The sequence below is a fragment of the Balaenoptera musculus genome, chromosome 8 (genome assembly GCF_009873245.2).
Source record: "Balaenoptera musculus isolate JJ_BM4_2016_0621 chromosome 8, mBalMus1.pri.v3, whole genome shotgun sequence".
Taxonomy (NCBI): domain Eukaryota; kingdom Metazoa; phylum Chordata; class Mammalia; order Artiodactyla; family Balaenopteridae; genus Balaenoptera; species Balaenoptera musculus.
The window spans coordinates 21,518,152-21,540,979 of NC_045792.1; the positions used below are offsets into that span (position 1 = coordinate 21,518,152).

At 36.2% G+C, this 22,828-nt stretch overlaps 1 protein-coding gene across 3 annotated transcripts in view; it reads right to left on the reverse strand.

Annotated features, from left to right (window-relative positions):
• The window catches only part of ARHGAP20 (Rho GTPase activating protein 20), a 140,181-nt gene that overhangs the window by 40,310 nt on the left and 77,043 nt on the right, over positions 1-22,828 (reverse strand). Inside the window, exons 3-4 of one of the 3 annotated variants that reach the window (XM_036862206.1) lie at positions 20,212-20,313; positions 12,291-12,440 (exon numbers count right to left, since the gene is read on the reverse strand). In XM_036862206.1, coding sequence (XP_036718101.1) covers positions 12,291-12,440; positions 20,212-20,313 — 252 coding nt within the window. Of the gene's footprint in view, positions 1-12,290; positions 12,441-20,211; positions 20,377-22,828 lie in introns of those variants that run through there. The other 2 variants (XM_036862205.1, XM_036862207.1) reach the window with 2 other exon arrangements.

The following is a 22,828-nucleotide window of genomic DNA, read 5'->3' on the forward strand; positions in this document are numbered from 1 at the left end:
TTGTAGCTTAGCAATTTTCTCCATAAGCAATCTCCCAGAATTGGTAATCAGAAAGTGCATTATATCTCCTTTGCCACTGACCAATTTTCATCTTTCACAACTCCTTACAATCTTTGATGTCTTCTCCTTTCATAAACAGAAGATTTTCTAGGTTCATTTATGTCAAATATTACACTTATTTAGCAAAAATCTGTGTTGAAAAATAGATGAGTTTTCTTTAGACCTTAAAACTTTTTTCAAAGCAATTAAAGAAAATTACCCCTTTAAACACTTAGTATTTTTTGAACTTTTAATTGATATGTAAGACACATAAACTGTAAAATGCTTAAATGTACTGTTTGAAGAATTTTCACAAATTGAACACACCCATGTGACTAGCACCCAGATTATGAAACAGAAAACCACCTTGGAAGGTCTCCCTGTGTTCCTTTTCAGGCACTAGTTTCCACTATACTGACTTCTAACAAAATAGAATAGTTTTGTTTGTTTGGATACTTTACATAAATGTAACCATATAGTATGTACTATTTTGTATCTGGATTCTTTCATTCAACATTATATTTGTGAGACATCCATATTACTGCATGTGGTTTTAGCTTGTTCATTCCCATTGCTGTATAGTGTTCCATTGTTTGAATATGTAGCGTACAATTACTTTAAAATAAACAAATTATGAAGTGCATCAGGTTAATTCATTGACATTGATTTGGTAATCTTCTTGTATTTTCCCCATCTCCTGCTCTATGCAAGAATCCAGGGCTTCTCTTTCCTTAGTAATTACTCATCTCAGGCATTTTTACAGAACTAAAAATGGAAGTACTCCAAAATCAAGGTTAGCTCTGAGTTTAATAAACACCTATGATAAGAGCCAGTAGAGAAGAAAGCAGTATATCTTAGAGAAAGAAAAAGGGTAAGACAGATTGGAAAGATTCCCTCTAACTTGGGAGGAGATAGAGTCTGTTATCCCTAAGAGTTAGCTGGGAACCATATGTCACTCAGTTGAGGTGCCTAAGAAACAGAAAGTCCCCAGAGGAAATGGTTATAAGGAGCAAGTGGGGAGGCTTGTTCGTAGGCACCAAGGTTTTTACATCAGCTAAGATACCTGCAGCCCACAAGTGGCAAGGAATCAGAGCATTTCGGATGTCAAAGAACAACTCTGGGCATAGCAGAGATAATGTCAGCAGTGGCCACAAAGAGACTGAAGGTCAGACTGTTCATCTGTTTTGAAGACATCACAGAAGTCTCCCATATCCTGGTTCTACCCTAAGAAAACAGGGGTTCCAGTAAAGAAGAAAATTTAATTTCCTAAAAGCCTGGCAAAATGGGGGCTCAAGGTAGGTTTTAATTTGATCTATACATAAACAGGCTTTTGCTGCATACCTGAGTTTGCAGAATAGGATTCCTACTAGGTACCTAATTTAAAATATTTTTCTTCTGATTCTTCCTGTAGATAGATCATCGTCAGATTTAAATACTTTCTGTATCTTCTAAACAACGTTCCCATTTTACTGTATAGTTATCTTAAAATTAAGGTCCAGTTCCTATTTTTCTGACAGATATAGATCCTAGGTTTGTGAATCAGGGTCCAAGTAGTGATAGAGATATGACATTCCTTTCAGCCTTTTTCAAGATGTGCTGTCTACCCCATTTCCAAAGGTAAAGCATGGGAAGTTCACATTTATTGGCTGCTCTTCCCCCAATCTGACTTAACTGGGAATTCCTTACAGATTCTGACAGTTGATTGTCAGTCTTAGATTTCAAAGCTATTAGTCCACATTTTTGTTTCTTTATAGATATTAGAGTGACTGGCTATGAAAGACTGCTTCTTGAGCTGTTAGCCTGACAGCATTTTAAAGTGATCATGAACTAGATTTTCTTAATATTTCCTGATATATAAATGATTTCTGATGTTCTTTACTCCTTGGTAAAGATCTGAGCCACTCTCTCATATCATTTCACTTCAGGCTGAAAAATTTCTGTCAGCATTTATTTTTTTGTAGTACAGTTCTGCTGGTGATAAATTCTTAGAGTTTAAAAATATTTTTGAAGGATATTTTTGCTAGATATAGTATTCTAGGTTGAAAGCTTTTTCTTTAAATACTTAATTTTTTAACTGAAGTATAGTTGAATTACAGTATTATATTTGAGGTGTACAGTATAGTGATTCAGTATTTTTATAGATTATATTACATTAAGAGTCATTATAAAATAATAATTCCCTGTGCTGTTCAATATATCCTTGTTGCTTATTTATTTTATACAGGGTAGTTTGTATCTCTTAATCCCATACCCCTAACGTGCCCCTCCCCCCTTCCTTCTCCCCACTGGTAACCACTACTTTGTTTTCTGTATCTTTGAGTCTGTTTCTGTTTTTCTATATCCATTCGATTTACTTTCTAGATTCCACATATAAGTGATATTATACAGTATTTGTCTTTTGTTGACATACATCACTAAGCATAATATTCTCAAGGTCCATTCACATTGCTGCAGATGGCAGAATTTCATTCTTTTTTATGTCTGAGTAATACTCCATTGTGTGTGTGTGTGTATGTATATGTAAATATACACCACATCTTTATCCATTCATCTGTTGATGGACAGTTGGGTTGCTTCCATATCTTGGCTATTGTAAATAATGCCATTATGAACATTGGGTACATGTACCTTTTTGAATTAGTGTTTTTGTTTTTTTTTCTGTATATATATCCAGGAGTGAAACTGCTGGATCCTGTGGTAGTTTTTAGTTTTTTTTGAAGAGCCTCCATACTGTTTTCCACAGTGGCTGCACCAATTTACATTCTCACTAACAGTGTACAAGGGTTCCCTTTTATCCACATCCTCGAAAACATTTGCTATCTGTGTTCTTGTTGATGACAACCATTCTGAAAGGTGTGAGGTGATATCTCATTATTGTTTTGATTTGCATTTCTCAAATAATTAGCAATGTTGAGCAGCTTTTCATGTGCCTGCTGTAAGTCATCTTTGGAAAAATGTCTATTCAGGTCTTCTGCCTATTTTGGGATTGGGTGTTTGTTTTTTTTTGATAGTGGGTTGCACGAGCTGTTTAAATACTTTAGATATTATCCCCTTGTTGATCATATTTTCAAATATCTTCTCTCATTCTGTAGGTTGTCTTTTTGTTTTGTCAGTGGTCTCCTTTGCTATGCAAAAGCTCTTAGTTTAATTAGATCTCATTTCTTCATTTTTGCTTTTATTTATTTTACCTTAGGAAATAGATTCAAAAAAATATTGTTACTGTTTATGTCAGAGTGTTCTGCCTATGTTTTCTTCTATGAGTTTTATGGTTTCTGGTCTTACATTTAGGCCTTTAATCCACTTTGACTTTATTTTTGTATACAGTATGAGGGGATGTTCTGATCTCATTGTTTTACATGTAGATGTCCAGTTTTCCTAGTACCACTTATTGAAGAGACTTTATTTTCTCCATTGTATATTCTTGCCTCCTTTGTTGTAGATTAACTGACTGTAGGTGTGTGAGTTTATTTCTGCGCTCTCTCTTCTATTCCATTGATCTATGTATCTGTTTTTGTGCCAGTATCATGCTGTTTTGATTATTGTAGCTTTGTAGTACAGTTTGAAGTCTGTGAGGGTGATACCTCCAGCTTTGTCCTTTTTTCTCAAGGTTGCTTCAGCAATTCAGGGTCTTTTGTATTTCCATATGAATATTAGGATTATTTGTTCAGTTCTGTGAAAAATATCATGGGTATTTTCATACAGATTGCAATACATCTGTAGATTGCTTTGGGTAGTATGGTCACTTTAACAATATTAATTCTTCAAATCTAAGAGCATGAGATATCTTTCCATTTCTCTGTATCATCTTCAATTTCCTTCAATGTTTCATAGTTTTCAGTGTATAGGTCTTTCACCTCCTTGGTTAAGTTTATTCCTAAGCATTTTATTCTTTTTGATGTGATTTTAAACGGGATTGTTTTCTTGCTTTCTCTTTCTGATAGTTCAGTATTAGTGTATAGAAAAGCAACAGATTTATGTATATTAAGCTCATATCTTGCAACTTTGTTGAATTCATTTATTAGTTCTAATAGTCTTGGGTGGAGACTTTAGGGTTTTCCATACATAGTACCATGTCATCAGCATAGTGACAGTTTTACTTCTTCTCTTTCACTTTGGATGTCTTTCATATCTTTTTCTTGTCTGACTGCTGTGGCACTGACTTCCAATACTATGTTAAATAAAAGTGGTGAGAGTGAGCATCCTTGTCTTGTTCCTGAATTTAGAGGAACAACAGGTTTTCACCATTGAATATGATGTTAGCTCTGGGTTTGTCATAATGCTCTTTATTATGTTGAGATATGTTCCCTCTAATCCAGCTTTGATGAGGGTTTTTATCATGAATGGATGTTGAATTTTGTCAAATGCTTTTTCTGCGTCTATTGAGATGATGATGTGATTTTTATCTTTCCATTTGTTAATGTGGTATATCATACTGATTGATTTGCAAATGCTGAAGCATCCTTGTGTCCCTGGAATAAATCCCACTTCATCATGGCGTATGATTCTTTCTATATACTGTTGGATTCCGTTTGCTAATATTTTGTTATGGATTTTTGCATGTATATTCATCAAAGATATTGGCCTGTAATTTTCTTTTTTTGCAGTGTCTTTGCCTGGTTTTGGTATCAGGGTAATGGTGGCCTCGTAGAATGAGTCTGGGAGTGCCCCCTCCTCTTCAATTTTTTGGGATAGTTTGAGAAGGATAGGAATTAACTCTTCTTTATATATTTGGTAGAATTTTCCTGTGAAGCCACCTGGTCCTGAACTTCTGTTTGCTAGTATGTTTTTTAAAATTACAAATTCAATTTCAGTACTAGTGATCAGCCTGCTCAAATTGTCTGCTTCCTCTTGATACACTGTTAGCAGGTTGTATATTTCTAGACATTTGTCTATTTCTTCTAGGCTGCCAATTTGTTGGACAACTGTTCACAGAGTTCTTTTATGATTTTTGTTATCTCTGTGATATTAGTTGTTATTTCTCCTATTTCTTATTTTGTTTCTTTGGGTCCTCTTCCTTTTCTTCTTGGTGAGCCTGGCTAAATGTTTATCGATTTTGTTTATCTTTTCAAAAAACCAGCTCTTGGTTTCATTGGTCTTTTCTATTTTTTTTTGGTCTCTATTTTATTTGTTTCCTTTCTGTTCCTTACTATTTCCTTCCTTCTGCTGACTTTTAGCTTTCTTTGTTCTTTTCTTTCTATTCCTTTAAATGGTAGGTTAGGTTGTTTGAGATTTTTCTTGTTTCTTGAGGAAGGCCTGTATTGCTATAAGCTTCCCTTTTAGAACTGCTTTTGCTGCATCCTATAGATTTTGGAGTGCTGTGTTTCCATTTTCATTTTTCTCAAGGTATTTTCTTATTTCTTCTTTGATTTTAGCATTGTCCCATTGGCTTTTCAGTAGCATGTTGTTTAGTCTCCAAGTATTTGTGCTTTTCACATTTTTCTTTCTGTAATTGTTTTCTAGTTGTTATTGGAAAAGATGCTTGATATAAATTCTATCCTGTTAAATTTGCTGACACATGTTTTCTGGCCTAGTATGTGATCTATCCTGGAGAATGTTCCATGTACACTTGAAAAGAATGTGTATTCTGCTGGGTTTGGTTGGAGTGTGCTGTAGCTATCTATTAAGTCCACCTGGTATATTATGCCATTTAAGACCACTGTTGCCTTAATTATTTTCTATCTGGATGATCTGTCCATTGATGTAAGTGTGGTGTTAACATCCCCTACTATTATTGTATTACTGTCAGTTTCTCCCTTTATGTCTTTTAATATTTGCTTTACATGTTTAGGTGCTCCCGTATTGGGTGCATATATGTTAATGAGTATAATATCCTCTTCTTTTATTGATCCCTTTATCATAAAATAATGCCCTTTTTTGTCTATTGTTATACCCTTTTAAAAAAATCTATTTTGTCTGCTATGAGTATTGAGATTCCAGCTTTCTTGTCTTTTCCATTTGTATGAAATATATTTTCCCATGCCTTCACTTTCAGTCTGTGTGTGTCTTTAGCTCAGAAGTGAGTCTCTTGTAGGCAGCATATAGGTGGGTCTTGCTTTTTTTTTTTTTAAATCTAATCAGCCAGATACATCTATTGATTGGAGCATTTAGTCCACTGACATTTAAGGTAATTATTAATAGGTATGTACTTATTGCCATTTTATTACTTGTTTTCTGGTTGTTTTTTGTAGTTTTTGTAGTTCTTCTCTTGTCATTTCTTCTCTTTCTGTTTCTTCCCTTGTGGTTTTATGATTTTCTTTAGTAGTATGCTTGTGTTCTTTTTAGTTTTTGAGTATCTATGGTAGGTTTTTGATTTGTGGTGACCATGGGGTTCATATATGTTGACCTACAACTACATCTACTTATTTTAAACTGTAGTCATTTAGGTTCAAACACATCCTAAAAGATTTATATATTTTACTCCCCCTCCTACATTTTGTTTTTGATGTCATATTTTACATTTTCATGTTTATCCCTTAACTGTTTATTGTAGTTATACCTACTTTTACAATTTTTTGTCTTTTTATTTTCATACTAGCTTACTTAAGTGGTTGATCCTCAGTTCTTACTATTATTTGCCTTTCCCAGTGGAATTTTCCCTTTCCTATATAGATTCTTACTTATTTTCCACTTAGAGAAAACCCTTTAACATTTATTTTAGGGTAGGTTTAGTACTGATGAATTCTTTCAGTTTTTGCTTTCTGTGAAGTCCTTTATCGCTCCTAAGACTCCAAATAATAATCTTGCTGGGTAGAGTATCATAGGTTGAAAGTTTTTCCCTTTCAGCACTTTGAATACATCATGTCACTCCTTCCTGTCCTGTTTGGGATCCTCTGTGCTTCCTGTACCTGGGTATCTGTTGCTCTCTTCAGGTTTGGGAAGTTTTCAGCCATAATTTCATGAAATATATTTTCAATCCCTTTCTTCCTCTCTTTTCCTTCTGGGACTCCTATAATGTGAATGTTGGTAAGCTTAATGTTACCCCAGAGATCTTTTAAACTTTTCTCATTAAAAATTTTTTTTCTGTTCTGATCAGGTGATTTTTATTATTCTATCTTCCAGGTCACATAGTCTGCTATTCCTTTTAGTGTTTTTTATTTTGGTTATTGAATTCTTCATTTCTAACTGGGTCTTTTCATATTTTCTAGATTCTTGTTAAAAATTGTCACTGTGTTCATTTATTTTTCCCTAATCCAGCTAATACTTTTATTATAAATGCTTTGAATTCTTTGTCTGATACATTGTTTATTTGTTTCATTATTTATTTCTCTCAGGGGTTTTCTCTTATTTCAATTGAGACCAGTTCCTCTGCCTTTTCATTTTGCTTAATGTTCTCTGCCTCTATGAATTTTGGTGAAACACTTACGTATGATAATCTTGAACTGGTGTACTTATGTGGGAGCATCTCTATACAGACTGTGTGTGCCTGGTGCCTTTGGTGGGAGAGCTGGATTTGATGTGGATGCAAGTCACATTTTTCCTCAGTGTGTGTTGGCAGCTATAGCCTTGGTAGTGGGTGTGGCTGGAGATGGATAGGCTAGAGCTGAAGCTACGTGTGAGGCAGGACTTCCTCTCTGCTCAGTAGGTCTCAAGTTGCTGCAGCAGAAACCCTGAGATTCAGTCCTGAGCTGGCTCTGTTCCCGTTAAGTGTGTGCTTTCAGTTCTCCAAGCACTGGGACCCTTGCTCCAGAGGGGGCAGTGCTGATGCAAGGGGACCCTGTGTTGGCCCTTGGCTAATGTTGGCCTCAGACAGATATCTGAGCTGTCTCTAATCTGTTGCCTGTGCAGGAATCTGCAATTATTTTCCTTAATCTGCTCATAGGCAGCCTTGGGTCCAAGTTCCCTTTGTCCTTCTCCCTCCTCTCCACCTTACTGGGGAGCTGTACTGCAGAGCAAGTGGGGTCCATGTGAACTCTCTCCATATATCGGGGCATGAGCAGTGGTGAACTGGTTGTTGTATAGAGTTCTGGGCTGCTTCTGATGCACTACTTAAGTAAGTACCAAGAGTGGACACTGCCACGCCACCCAGATGCCACCCCGGGACCAAGTTGCCTTTGGTGGTCCAAGCTCTGTCTTTAGTCATGGCAGCCCTTGCTCCAGTGGGGAGTTGCAACATGGAGTAAGTGGGGCTTGAGCGTTCACTCTGCCAGAGCCGAGGCGCACACTGAGGTGGTCACAGGAAACTGGCAGCCACTAGAGTGATCCTTTATCGGCCCTGTCCAACCTGCCTCAGGGGCAAGCCAACTTGTGTGTGTGTGTGTGTGTGTGTGTGTGTGTGTTTCTGGGTATGAGTGTGGGCACGTGTGCAAGCAGAGTCTAAGTTTTCCACAGACTTCCTGTTAATTCCAGCAGTCCTCCAACCAGCCAAGGGGGTTGGTCTCCCCTGTGTAGGACGCCGGGAGTGGAATGCCCAATCTGTGGCTTGAACTGCTCACTCCCCAGGGCAGGTCTCTGCCTGTGTAATCTCCCTTTTCCTCTGAGTCCCCTCCCAGTGGCAAGGTCCCGGCCTGATCACTTTTCTTCCCTTCCTACCTGATTACGTGTGGATCTTTCTTACAGCCTTGGTTGTACAGAAGTCTTTCTGCCAGTTTCCAGTTAGTTTTCAGTGAGAATTATTCCACACATAGATGTATTTTTGATGTGTTCGTGGGAGGAGGTAAGCTCCACATCCTCCTGCTCTGCCATCTTGATCAATCTAATGAGTCTTCTTTAAACACTTTAAAGATGTCATTTCACTGACCTCTGAAACAGCCATAATTTCTGATGAAAAAAACCACAGTGAGGCAAATTGTTGTTCCACTATATGTAATGTGTTGAGGCAAATTGTTGTTCCACTACATGTAATGTGTTGTTTTTTTCTGGCTGCTTTCATGATTTTCTCTTATCTTTGGTTTATAGCAGTTTGTCTATAACATGAATAGGTGAAGTTTTCTTCACATTACTCCTATTTAGGGTTCACAGAGCTTACATTTATGTCTTTCACCAAATTTGGGAGGTTTTTAAACCATTATTTATTCTGCCACGTTCCCTGTCTCTCCTCTTTCTGGAATTCCCGTTACATGTATGTTATACATTTTGGTTTTCCTACAAGTCTCTGATGTATTTTTCATTAAAAAAATCTTTTTTTTCCTCTCTTCCTCAGAGTGGACAATTTCTATTGATATACTTTCAATTTCACTGACTCATTTCTCTTTCATTTCCATTTTGCAACTAAAGCCACAGAGGGAATTTTTAAAAATTTAAGATACAATTTTTAGTTCTAGAATTTTCATTTGGCTTTTAAAAAATATTTTCTATTTCTCTGCTGAGATTTCCTATCTTTTCATTCATTTCAATTGGCTTTTCCTTTTACCTACTGAGCACAGTTGTACGAGCTGCTTTAAAGTTCTTTTACAGTAATTTCAACAAATAGATCATCTCAGGATTGGCTTCTATTTGTTATCTTTTTCCTTTTCAGGTTCTTCATATGTTAAAAAATTTTAGATTACATTCTAGACATTATAGATGTTGTGTTTTAGAGACTCTGAGTTTTGTTATATTTGCAAAATAATGATGTTTTTGTTTTAACAGACAACTAACTTTATTAGATTCAAGCTGCAAACTCTATTTCACCTGTGTTGAGCAGCACCTCAGTTCAATTCTTTTAGCCTTAGCTTCAAGCTCCTTTAAAGTCTGTTCCACGCATGTGTGGTTCAGCATTCAGCCAGAGACTTACGCAGAGTCTAAACAAAAAATTTGGAGCTTCGTTTCTCTGATACTCTTCTTTTTGAGATTTCCTCCCTCACGTTCCTGTGGCTGTGGCTGACCCAGACTCTGTACTTTGGTGTTTCAGCCCAGAAAGACTGGGTTTTCATCAGTTTAGTTGCTCTGCACCATGATTTGACTGCAACTTTTCCTCAGGCTAATAATGCCTTAAAAACAGAAAACTTGCCCAGTGCCGGTGCTTCCCTGATGGCACAATGGTTAAGAATCCACCTCCCAATGCAAGGGACACGGGTTCGAGCCCTGGTCTGGGAAGATCTTACTTGACACGGAGCAACTAAGCTCGTATGCCACAACCACTGAGCCTGCGCTCTAGAGCCCGTGAGCCACAACTACTGGGCAAGCCTACATGCCTAGAGCCTGCGCTCTGCAACAAGAGTAGCCCCCACTTGCCGCAACTAGAGAAAGCCCGCATGCAGCAATGAAGACCCAACACAGCCAAAAATAAATAAATAATAAAATTACAAAAAAAAAGAAGTTTCAATTCTTCTCCAAAATCTGCCAACTTTTGTTCACTTTCCAGAACCTTCAGGGAGTTGTTGTTTGTGTTTTGTTCAGAGTTTACAGTTGTTATCTATAGAGTGGTCAGTCTGTTAAGACCTCACTCTGCCATACCAGAGTCCAAACTCTTCAACACTACTTTTTTTAAGAGTAATCTTTTAATTTTGAAATAATTTTAGATTTTCAGAAAAGTTGCAAAGATTGAGTACAGAGAATCCCTGTATACCTCACACCTAGTTTTAGTTTCCTCTAATGTTATCCTCTTACATTATCATGGCACATTTGTCAAACTAAGAAACCAATATTGGTGCCTTACCATTAACTAAACTATTGACTATTCAGATTTCACCAGCTTTTCCATTAATGTCCTTTTTCTATTCTAGGATGCATTCGAGGATTCCACATAGCATTTAGTTATTATGTCTCCTTAGTGACCTTTTTTGTGTCTTTTCCTGGTTGTTTTTTTTTCTGACCTTGACAATTTTGAGGCTTACTGGTCAGGTAACCCCACAGAACATCCCTCAATTTGGGCTTGTCTGATATTTTTCTCAGGATTAGACTGGGGTTATAGGTTTGGGGGAGAAATACCACAGAAGTGAATTGCTCCTCATTACATTCTATCAAAGCATAGATGATACTCACACAACATCACTAGTGATGTTAATCATTCAGTTAAAGTACTATACTTTTTGAGGAATTACAGTGTATGCAAAACTTGTTTCTACATTTTCCCTTCTTCTTAAAAAAGTTTTATGGAAACTCCTTGATTAAAGACGTCATGTAGTCCCATCCCTCACTTGAAATCGCTTCCTTTCAGCTGTAAACTCTAAGATTAAACAATAGGAATTGATAATATCTAGAGAAGTCTGTCATGGAAAAGAAGATATGCAGAGAATGATACAAATACATGTTTCTTCCAAATAAGTTCTTAATATCTTGTGGTAGGCCAATAGTGCATAATAGAATTTAATGGCACGCCTTTCCTTTATTAGAAGATTAACAGCTTAAAACATTTAGTTATCTGGCTTTAGGATGGTGCCTGAGGAGTTTGATGGTAGTGAGAAGAGAAGTAGAAAGAAAAATGTGTGCATGAAATAAAGACCAGCTCTTTTAAGTGTAAAACAAATATTGGACTTGAGGGTGCAATCGTTCAAAATCATAAGTTTGAGTTTTGGTATGCTCACTCTGAACTGAAAAGTGCCAATCAGCACGTTCAGATAAGAGCACAAAGATTCTCTATTTGTACATTCTCCAACTCCATCCCAGCCAAGGAGTGAGTCTTAGGAAACCGACTTTCACTCCTTGAGTCATAAATTTGCTTTTGATTGTCACATCTCTATAGATAGCAAATTAGAACATGATGTACAGTTTAGGAAGCACATTATTTCATGACATTAAATTTATTTCTATAATTAAAAACTAGTTTTTAAGAAATTTGGGAGTGTAAACCAGTTATTCAAGCTTAATTGGGGTATTTTATAAAATTTGTTTCAGTAAAAGGTCTGTTTCAGTGGTTTAAAAAGCCAATTTGAAAGCTCAATATACAAAGAAAATACCTAAACATGAGGGAAGGGGATGTTGGAGAGGGGGGGGGTCCTAGAGCTCTGACCACTCTATTCCTCTTCCATGGTCTTTGAGGTGTTTCAGTAGCCCCTTTAAAAATCACAGCTTAAACCAAGGTAAATGATTCCAAGAGTTCTCAATATTTACCATTACATTTCACATATTTTAATAAAAAATTCTTTGGGAGAAACATAAGGCATATAGGTGTCTTTATTGGGGGTGTGCCAAAAGATGAGTTATTGGCTTCAGAATACAAATGAACTTATTGGCAAAACAGAATAGATCAATCAGAATAAAATATTTTTCTTTAAAAAATTAGGGGAACAAAACTGAATTAACTTTTTTTCTCTCCATCCTAGAAATTACATAGCTGACTGTATTTCACAGTAGCTAACCCATGTGAATACAGGACAAGCTATGGTTCTCACCTGAAAGTGGCCACGAAGTTCACTGTGGGCCAGCCTAAGACAAAGGATTTCAGGGCATTGGTGTTGCCTTCTCCCACTTCATCCACACAGCTTGCCGTCCACATGTCACTTAATTTTATTTTATTTTTTATCTTAAAGTTGTTGTTATATCTAGAAAGATAAAAACCAGACAGGATTTTTTGTTATTCTGTTTCTTAAATTTTATGAGAACTTCTATACTTGTGATAAGAGGACAGTTTTCACTAATCATGGGCAAAGAACGTTTTATTCATTTTTCTTACCTTCAGTGCCTACCACAGTAAATTGTAACGTTTGGCTACCTTAGCCCAAAAAGGCCGTTGAAACATTTGATGTATTGGTCCTCATGCCTGCATTTATGGCAGCAAATAGCCATAAACTGGCAACTTTATTTTTCTATACGTTGAGCATTGCATTTGGATCAAAAACCTAATTTTAAACTTACTGCTGTTATAAAAAATTAATTCTTTTATTATTTACAATTTGCTTATTTCCAAAAATATTTGAGTGGCTGAATAAAAGATTAAACATAAACATTATTTATTAAAATATTTATAAAAATTTCACTTTATATGCACTAAAAAATATAAACTGGAATTAATTAGAGAAATTTACAATGCATTTCCAACTGAGTGGTTATGATTTTCTAGTCTTTAGAAGCAAAGATTATTTTAAATTTCCTTTTTAAACCATTTCCCCTTATATTTTGGCTAAAATTGAAAAAGCTGTAGCCTAAAAATAGACCCTAAACTAAGCTGAAAAAAAAAAAGATGCCAGGAAGTATTATATTTAAGTAAAGTTGATACAATTAATATTTATCTCTGGGTACAGAGAAGGTGATTTACTTTTAAGCTGGCAATGAAATTGCTTTTTGACAATTTCTATCTAATCCCCCTTACAACCCTGATATTGACACTATCCTATCTCTTGACCTAGTTTACAGATTTAATGCTCATAATGGACCTGAGATTTAAAGAGTTAGAAGGCACTGGTAAGGATAAAGAGAATGCCCAGGGAAACCTTGGTACTTCCTATCGTTCAGAGCCATTTATGGAAACATTAAAAGCTAAAATGAAATCAAAGATGCTTCATATGGAAGTATCCCTAAAAGTCCTCATGGAACATTTAAAGCTAAAATTCTTCAGTAGGATTTATAAAATGTAAAGGGATTTTTCAGGAACTATACATGAAGAATAATCTAGATTCAAAGCCTCATCTATGCTTCCTGTAGGGCACACAATATAAGTACAATAGAAAAGTGCCTTGAGGCACAATGCCTTCATTCTATATTTCATTTCAGTATTTTTCACCCTATTGTTATAAATCATTCAATTTTTTAAAAAGTAAACTCCTACTTCTTTTTTTTTTTTCTTTTAAAAATCTTATTTCTTGATGGCAGCTATCTAGGTAATATAAAACTGAAACTATGAATCTTTTCCAAGGAAAAGTATGTTTCCATATCTGTTTTCATACATTTTGAGTTTTTTAATGCAGGCCTCTCTTTATATTAGATACTTCAAATACCATGTGGGAACTTGTATACCTATTGATTTGGAAAAAGCCATTCCAACGATTCCTTCCCTAGATCAATAAAGTACCAAGATTTCCACCTCATTATACAAAAAACAAGGAACTGTCCAAAAGTGTAAACAATACTTCCATTCTAATGGCCAATATTTATTGAGAACTTACCATTTGCCAGTCACTGTTAACACTTTACACAAATTGTTAAGTTTAATCCTCAAACATTTTAGAGGTGAGGAAATGTTGTCACAGGGAGGTTAAGTAATTTGCCAAAAGTCAAACAGCTTAACTAGCAGAGCTAGAATCCGAACCTGAGCAGGGTTGACTCTTGAGCTTGTTTATGCTCATAACCACTAGGTATCTATAAAAAGCCCTGGATATAGCCATTCTTACAAAGCACCTGGAGGTGACTTTGTATCCATGAAGTTTCCTTCAGCTTTACTATCTTAAGACTTACTTTTTCAAATCTCCTTACCTACAAGGCTTTCTGATGGGACTGTTTATTATGGAAGTAGGGGAGAAATCTCATGAACATTTATGTCCATAAAGCTAGAGGTACTAGTTTAAAAACATTTAAAACAAGTATTCCAATAAAGCTTTATATTAAGATGGATAGTATTAGGGTCAGTGTGTATCTTCAGATTTTTCACTCTCAATTTCTAACAGTATTAGACTATTCCAATGGAAATTTAAAAGTATGAATTCCAGTGAACCGTTGAAATACACAGGATTCTAGAGAGATTTCCCTTCATTCTAAGATGGAGATGGTCTATTAAATACGTTTTGGGGTAGAGAATATGGTATATTCCACAAGTATCTGATGGTAATTCTACTGGTAATGAATTAATAATCAGAACTTTTTTTCTCCTCATCTTTTTGACCTACACAGAATTCATCATTACTTCCCTATTTGTTTAGGAAATAAAATATGAGAATAGTGATGGCTTAAGAGGGTATGAAATAACTACTTTCATTTCCTTTTAGTAAATTCCAAATAGGTGCTCTATGGCTATTAACAGAGATAATATCAGCTTCTTTCTAAATACTCTGATGCTCATAAACATTGTTTTTAAAAAATGTAAAGCCCTAATTCTATAGGAAAAATAACTTTTAATTCAGTTTTCTAATGAATATCAAAAGTGGTCCCTAAGGTCACATCCAGGTTTAATACTTGCTCTAATTCAGTATGGAAAAGAACGACAATAAACTCAAAACAATTTTAGGCAAACATTGTCAACATTCAGCATAAAATGGAGCAAATAAAATACCTTAGCCAAAGAAAGAAAGACTTTGGGCTTCGTTGTTCTTCTTTATCTAACTCCTTTAGATGGTAGGTTAGGTTGTTTATTTGAGATTTTCCTTGTTTCCTGAGGAAGGCCTGTATTGCTATAAACTTCCCTCTCAGAACCACTCTAGCTGCATATCATAAACTCTGAAGTGTTCTGTTTCCACTTTCAACTGTCTCAAGGTATTTTCTGATTTCTTCTTTGATTTTTTCATTGACCCATTGGTTTTTTTGTAGCATGTTGTTTAGTCTCCACATGTTTGTGACTTTCCTATTTTTCTTTTTGTAATTGATTTCCAGCTTCATACAGTTGTGACTGGAAGATGCTTGATATAATTTCTACCCTGTTAAATTTGATGACACGTTGTTTTCTGGCCTAGTATGTGATCCATCCTGGAGAATGTTCCATGTACACTTGAAAAGAATGTGTATTCTGCTGGGTTTGGTTGGCGCGTGCTGTAGCTATCTATTAAGTCCACCTGGTCTATTATGCCATTTAAGAACACTGTTGCCTTAATGATTTTCTGTCTGGATGATCTGTTCATTGATGTAAGTGGGGTGCTCACATCCCCTACTATTATTGTATTATTGTCAGTTTCTCCCTTTTAACATTTTCTCTCTTTTAACATTTGCTTGATATATTTAGATGCTCCTGTACTGGGTGCATGTATGTCAATGAGTATAATACCTCTTCTTGTATTGATCCCTTTATCCCTACCTAATGCCCATCTTTGTCTTTTGTTATAGCCTTTGTTCTAAAGTCTACTTTATCTGATATGAGTATTGCTACTCCAGCTTTCTTGTCTTTTCCATTTGCATGAAATATCTTTTTCCATTCCCTCACTTTCAGGCTGTATGTGTCTTTAGCTGTGAAGTAAGTCTCCTGTAGGCAGTATATAGATGGATCTTGGACTTTTTAATACAATCAATGTTTTTTGACGTATTTTTTTCCAATGACATTTAAAGTGATTATTGATAGGTACTCTTATTGCCACTTTGTTACTGGTTTTCTGGTGTTTTTGTTTTCCTCTCTGTTCCTTTTTTTCTTCTGTTTCCTTTTTTCTTGTGGTTTGATGATTTTCTTTAGTGGAATGTTTGTGTTCCTTTCTTTTTAGTTTTCGTGTATCTATTGTAGGTTTTTTTATTTCTGATTACCATGGGGTTCATATATGTTGACGTATATCTACTTGTTTTAAACTGATAGTCATTTAAGTTCAAACACATTCTAAAAAAATCTACATTTTTTCTTCTTTCCCCCATGTTTTGTGTTTTTGATGTCCTGTTTCACAAGTTCATATTTATCCCTTAACTGTTTATTTTAGTTATAGTTGATTTTTACAATTTTTGTCCTTTAGACTTCATAATGTCTTATTTAAGTCATTGATCCACAGCCTTTACTGTATATTTTCCTTTATTAGTTGTATGTTTCCCTTTCTGTAATTTGTTACTTCTTGTTGTAGCCTTTTCTTTTCTACTAAGAGAAGACCCTTTAACATGTTTTAGGGTCAAGTTAGTACTGATGAGCTCTTTTAGTTCTTGCTTGTCTGAGAAGTTCTTTATCTGTCCTTCAATTCTGAATGAAAACCTTGCTGGGTAGAGTAACCTAGGTTGTAGGTTTTTCCCTCTCAGCACTTTTAATATATCATGCCATTCTGTTCTGGCCTGCAAAGTTTCTGTAGAAAAATCAGCTGATTGCCTTACGTGACACTTTGTTTTTCCCTTGCTGCCTTTAGAAGTCTATCTTTAACTTTTGCCATTTTAATGTGGTATGTCTTGGTGTGGGTCTCTTTGGTTTCATCTTGTTTGGGACTCTCTATGGTTCCTGCACCTAGTTATCTGTTTCCTTCTTCAGGTTTGGGAAATTTTCAGCCATAATTTCCACAAATACCTTTTTGGCCCGTTTCTCTCTCTCTTCTCCTCTGGAACCAGTATAATACAAATGTTAGTACGCTTGATGTGGTCCTACAGTTTCTTTTTGATTAGTGATTTTCATTATTCTATCTTCTAGATCACTTATGCATTCTTTTGTATCATCTAGTCTGTTAATTCCTTCTAGAGTGTTTTTCATTTCAGTTATTGTATTCTTAAGCTCTAACAGGTACTTTTTATATTTTCTAGCTCCTTGTCAAAATTCTCACTGTGTTCATCTATTCTTTTCCCAAGTTCAATTAGCTTTTTTATTACTATTACATTGAACTCTTTATCTGATAAGTTATTTATCTGTTTCATTCGTTGTTTTTTCAGGGTTTTTTTTCTTGTTCTTTTGTTTGAAACAAATTCCTCTTTCTTCTCATTTCGTTTAACTTTCTCTGTCTCTATGAAATTAGGTGAATACTTACCTATCCCAGTCTTGAAGCAGTGTCCTTGTGTGGGAGTATTCCTATTCAAGTATGTGTGTTCTCAGTGGCTTTGGTGGGAGAGCTGGATCTGAATTGAGCATGGGTCATATCTTCCCCCAGGGTGTGTTGGCAGCTATCACCTTGGTGAGAGGTAGGGCTGGAGACAGAGGCCTAGAGCCAGAGCCAGGTGTAAACTAGAGCTTCTCTTATGTTCCGTAGCTATCACCACCCTATTTGTGGCAGGGTCAGGTCCATACTGTTGGAGCAGAAGCCCTGAGGGTCAGATATGAGCTGGTTCTGTTCCTCTAAGTATGCACTCTCCCCTCTCCCAGCCATGGTACCTTCACCCCAGAGGGGAGTAGCGATGCAGCAAGAGGGATTTGGAGCAGGCACCTGGTGCAGCTAGGGCGCACACTGGGACGGCTCCAGCATGTCAGTCAGAGCTTCAGACAGCTCCTGATCTGCTGCCCTCTGTGAATGCCAGCAATAAACATCTTTGCCGCATTTAACTGCAGTGCTGGGTCTGAGCTGGCTCCATCCCCTGCAAGTGCTCACTTGCCTCGGCAACATTAGCCTTCATCTTAGTTGGTAATTGTGCCAGAGTTAGAGGCGAGGCTGGGGTGTTCACTATTGTCAAAGCCCTGGGCAGTTTTAATCTGCTTCCTCTGCCTTGTTTTGGGAGTAAGCAAGAGTGTGTCCATTCCTTCATGGGTGGAGTCTCGGTTTCTTACAGCCCTCCTGTCAGTCAGTGGTTTTCAAACCAACTAAGGGGACTTGTCTTCCTAGTGCTGGCTGGGGTGCCCAATATGTGGTTCAAACCCCTCCCTCCCCAGGGAGGATCTGCAAGCCCATGATATCTCCCTCCTCTTCTCTGTCCCTTCCTAGGGATGTGAGTCTTGACCTGATTGCTTCTCCTCCCTTCCTTCCTGACTCCCTGTGGATCTTTCTTTACAGCCTTGGTTGCCAAAGAGTCTTTCTGCCAGTCTCCAGTTTGTTTTCAGTGAGAATTTATTTTCATGTAGATGTACTTTTGATGTGTTTGTGGGGGGAGGTGAGCTCAGCACCCTCTTACTCTACAATCTTGATCTCCTCCCCCACCCACATCTTATTTGTGACATGGCATAACTTAGGTGTGAGGGTACGGATAGCAGAAAAAAGTTTACTATTCTCTAGTGACAAAAAATCTCTTTGATGAGATTGGATTTGTTAAACTACTCTTTTATGATGTTTCATAACCAGTGAGAATGGGGGATGGAGCAAGTTGTAACTATCGTGTTCTAGGTTGGATGATAACTGCACTGGCATTTAGTGTTGAGCGAAAAGTGAATTCTTTCGGTTACCTCTAAAGTATATTCCAAATAGTCTCCGTCCTTCCTTTAACTGCCATTTCCCCAGATAAAGTCTTCATTATATCTCATCAGGACTACTACAATAACCTCCTGTCCAGTCTCCTTGCTTCTACTCTTTTCTATCCTCTAATCCATTACCTATCATAGCCAGAACAATATTTTTAAAATATGTACATTATTCTACTCCCCTAATTAAAACCATTTGGAATAAAATCCAAACTCCTATCATAGCCTTTGTGGTACCCATCCTCCAAGATGGCTCCCAATGATCCCAGCTTCCTAATACTCACACTCTTCTGTAGTTCCCTTCCAATTGTACGAAGGTTGATCTGTGTGGCCAATAGCCTACATCAGAAATGATGGTATGCTACTTTCAAAATTAGGTTATAAAAGACTGCAGCTTCTATTTTAGGTGTTCTCTCCCTTTAATACTCTCTTCCTCACTCTCTTGGATCTTTCACTTTGAAGGAAACAATACCATGTTACAAGCAGCCCTGTGGAGAAACTTACATGGAGAAGAACTCTGGAAAGCAGCCATTGTGGAACTGAGGCCTGCCAGGATCCACATAAGTGATCTGGGAAGTTTCAAGATTCTCTCCAGTTAAGCTCTGAGATGACTATAACCCTGGTTCAACAGCTTGACTGCAACCTCATGAGGGCCCCTGAGCCAGAACCACTAGCTAAGCCATTCCCAGATTCCTGACTCAGAGAAAATGTATAAGACGTTTGTAATCATAAACTGTTATGTTTTGGGGTAATCTGTTATACAGCAGTAGATAATTAATAGATAATTAATGCAGCCCACAAAGGTCCTGATAACTTGATCCTTGTCTATTTCTCCAATCTCAATTTATATTACTCTCTTCCTGCTTATTATGCTGGCCTTCTTTTAACTCCTCCAAAGGGCCAAACTTTCCCTACCACCCTTGTACCTGCTGTTCCCTCTGCCCAGAATACCCATCTTCCTAATATCTGAATGGCTAGTTGTTTTTCATTCTTCATTGATTTTTTTCCCCCCGACTATACCTACCTAACATATATCCCATATTTCACTTCACCGTATTTTCTTCACAGCATTAAGAACAATTTGTCATTTCTCCCTACACACATTAGAAGGAAAGCATCAAAAAGCAGGGACTGTACCCATCACATTCTTCACCGTATCCCCTTTATTTATTCAGAGCATGGCACAGAGTGGGACTTAAATGAACACTTGTTGAATGAATAAATAATTGCAACATCTTTTCAAAACCAAATCAAAACAAAACAAACATAAAACTCACTTCAGATATTAGTATGGTAACAGAGGCCAGATATTCTTACAGTGAACATTGAATAGAAAGGTTACCTTTGTTGGTGGAAATGCAATTTTATGATAACCAGGAGACAGTGTCCAGTATACCTACTTGATTTTGGCCACGATAAACAGATCATTGAACAGGAAAAGATGTCGCTCCTGCCTCTGCAGACCTCTTTTCAGTTCTACCCGGCCATCAATTAACAGAGTCCTATTGGAGCACAAAAATGATGACAGAAATGCACATGTGTCCACGTTAGCAGAAGGACTTTCCCTGTAACAGATCAAACACCACAGATCTTTAGTCAAATGATCAAATATAGGATTGAGTTTCTACAAAAAATTATAGGTTAAATTTGGTCAAGAAATATGAAGCTCTATAATTTTTTTAATGCAATGGCATAGTTTTCTAACAGGTCCCTCAGTCTGTCTCCACATGGTAGCCCTTACTATTTTATTATAAAATTTTTTAAACAAAAAGCAAAATTAAAAGTTTTATAATAAACATATGTATATCCCAAACTAGATTCTACCATTAAAATTCTACTGTACTTGCTTTATCAGATACCTATCTAACTCTCTCTCAATTAACCCATTCTATTTTTGACATTTCAGTAAAAACTGCATACAGCAGTACATTTCCCCCTAAATACTTCAGCATGCATATCATGTACAATGAAATGCACAATTCTTAGGTATATATTTTCTGAGTTTTGACAAATGTATTCACTTGTGTAATTTAAACCCTTATCAAGATATAGAACATTATTATTACTCCAAAAAATTTCCTCTTATCCCTTTTCAGTTGTTATATTAATTAGATGAAGACGGCCTCTATGTATTGGCTCAAGTTGTTTATCTCTTTGTTGCAGGCTGAGATCCATTAGCTCCAAAGTCTGCTGGAACTAAACTAACATTTTTATACACCCAATTATTTAAAAAATAACCCAAAACAAGCAGATTTTTAACCATTTTATAGCTTGCCTGCTTTGTATACTCCACAAAACTACACCCACACCTGCTAGCCATTGATAAGACAGAGCCTTGTGGTTATAAGACCCAAGTCACTACTACCTTTGGAGCTCTCTGACCCAGACTCCCCACCGTGCTACTGAGCAACATCATTTAGACATGTAATCTCCAGAGCCACCCACTCCAATCTCCTTCACCTCAGGAATTCCCTTGCCCTCCTCCTTTTTTGGATGGTGGTCCTTTGGCCATAAACCTCTAGATTGTCTCATGCTGTAAGGGACTTCCTTTCTTATGCAAACCTGTCCAAGGGTCATAGTTTTTTCATTGATCAGCCCCCAAGTCCCTCAAATTCCTTACAACAGTCAATCCCTACTCCATCAACCCCAAGGCAACCATTATTATGATTTTTTTCCCCACTGAAGATTAGTTTTGCCTATTCTAGAATTTCATATTAACAAAACCTTAGTATGTGCTCTTTTCGTGTAAGATATTTCTTACTCAGCATGTTTTTGTTACGTTTACTAGTAATCCATTCCTTTATATTGATGAACAGTATTCCACTGTATAAATATATCAGTTTGCTTATTTATACTCCTACTGATGGACACGTGGGCTCTCTCTAGTTTTTAGCTATTATGAATAAAACTGCTATTAAACTTCTATTGGTCTTTTTTATGACCTATGTTTACATTTTTCTTGGAGAAATATCTCACAGTGGAACTGCTGGGTCACAGAATAGGTGTTATGTTTATTTTTAGAAAAAAACTACCAGTAAGTTTTCCAAAGTGGTTGTACCAATTTATATTTTCAGCAATAGTGCAGGATAATTCTAGTTACTTCACAACTGTGTCAACATTTGCATTATCAATCTTTTAAATTTTGGCCATTCTAGTGGATATATAGTAGCGTCTCATTAAGATTTTAATTTGCATTTCTCTGATGACTAATAATGTTGAACGCATGTTCTTATTGGTTATTTGTATATATTAATTTGTGAATTGTCTCCAAATATTTTGCCTACTTAAAAAGATTGTGTTATGTATCTTTTTATTATTGAGTTGTAGGAATTTTTTTATATATCCTGGATCTATCTATCTATCTATCTCCTGATATACATATACACAAACACATATACACATACACACCTATATACATATACATTATATACACATATATATATCCTCTGTCAAATGTTTTGCAAATATTTTCTCCCAGTCTGTGATTTGCCTGTACATTTTCTTAAAACTTAAAAAGTTTTTAATTTTGATGAAGTCTAATTTATCATTTTTAAAATGGTATTTGTTTTCTGTGTCCTTTCTAAGAAATCTTTGCCTACCCCTAAGTCATGAAGATACTCTCCTATGTTTTCCACTAAACTCTGTATGATTTTAGTTTTTACATCTAAGTCTATGATCTATCTAAAATTAATTTTGGTTTATGGCATAAGGTAGGTGTTAAGCTTCATTTTGTTTTTCTATACGAATACCATATTGTTCCAGCACCATATGCACAAAAGGATTTCCTTTCCTCAGTGGATTGCTTTGGTACCTTTGTTGAAAATCACATGACTGTAGACCATGGGTCTATTTCTAGGCTGTCTATTCTGTTTCACTGATCTTTTTAAGAATTAATCTATGCCAGAACCACATTGCCTTATTATTCTATCTTTACAGTAAATCATGAAATTAGGTAGTGTAAATCTACCAACTTTTTCTTTTTTAAAATTGCTTTGGATAATCTAAGTCTCCTATATT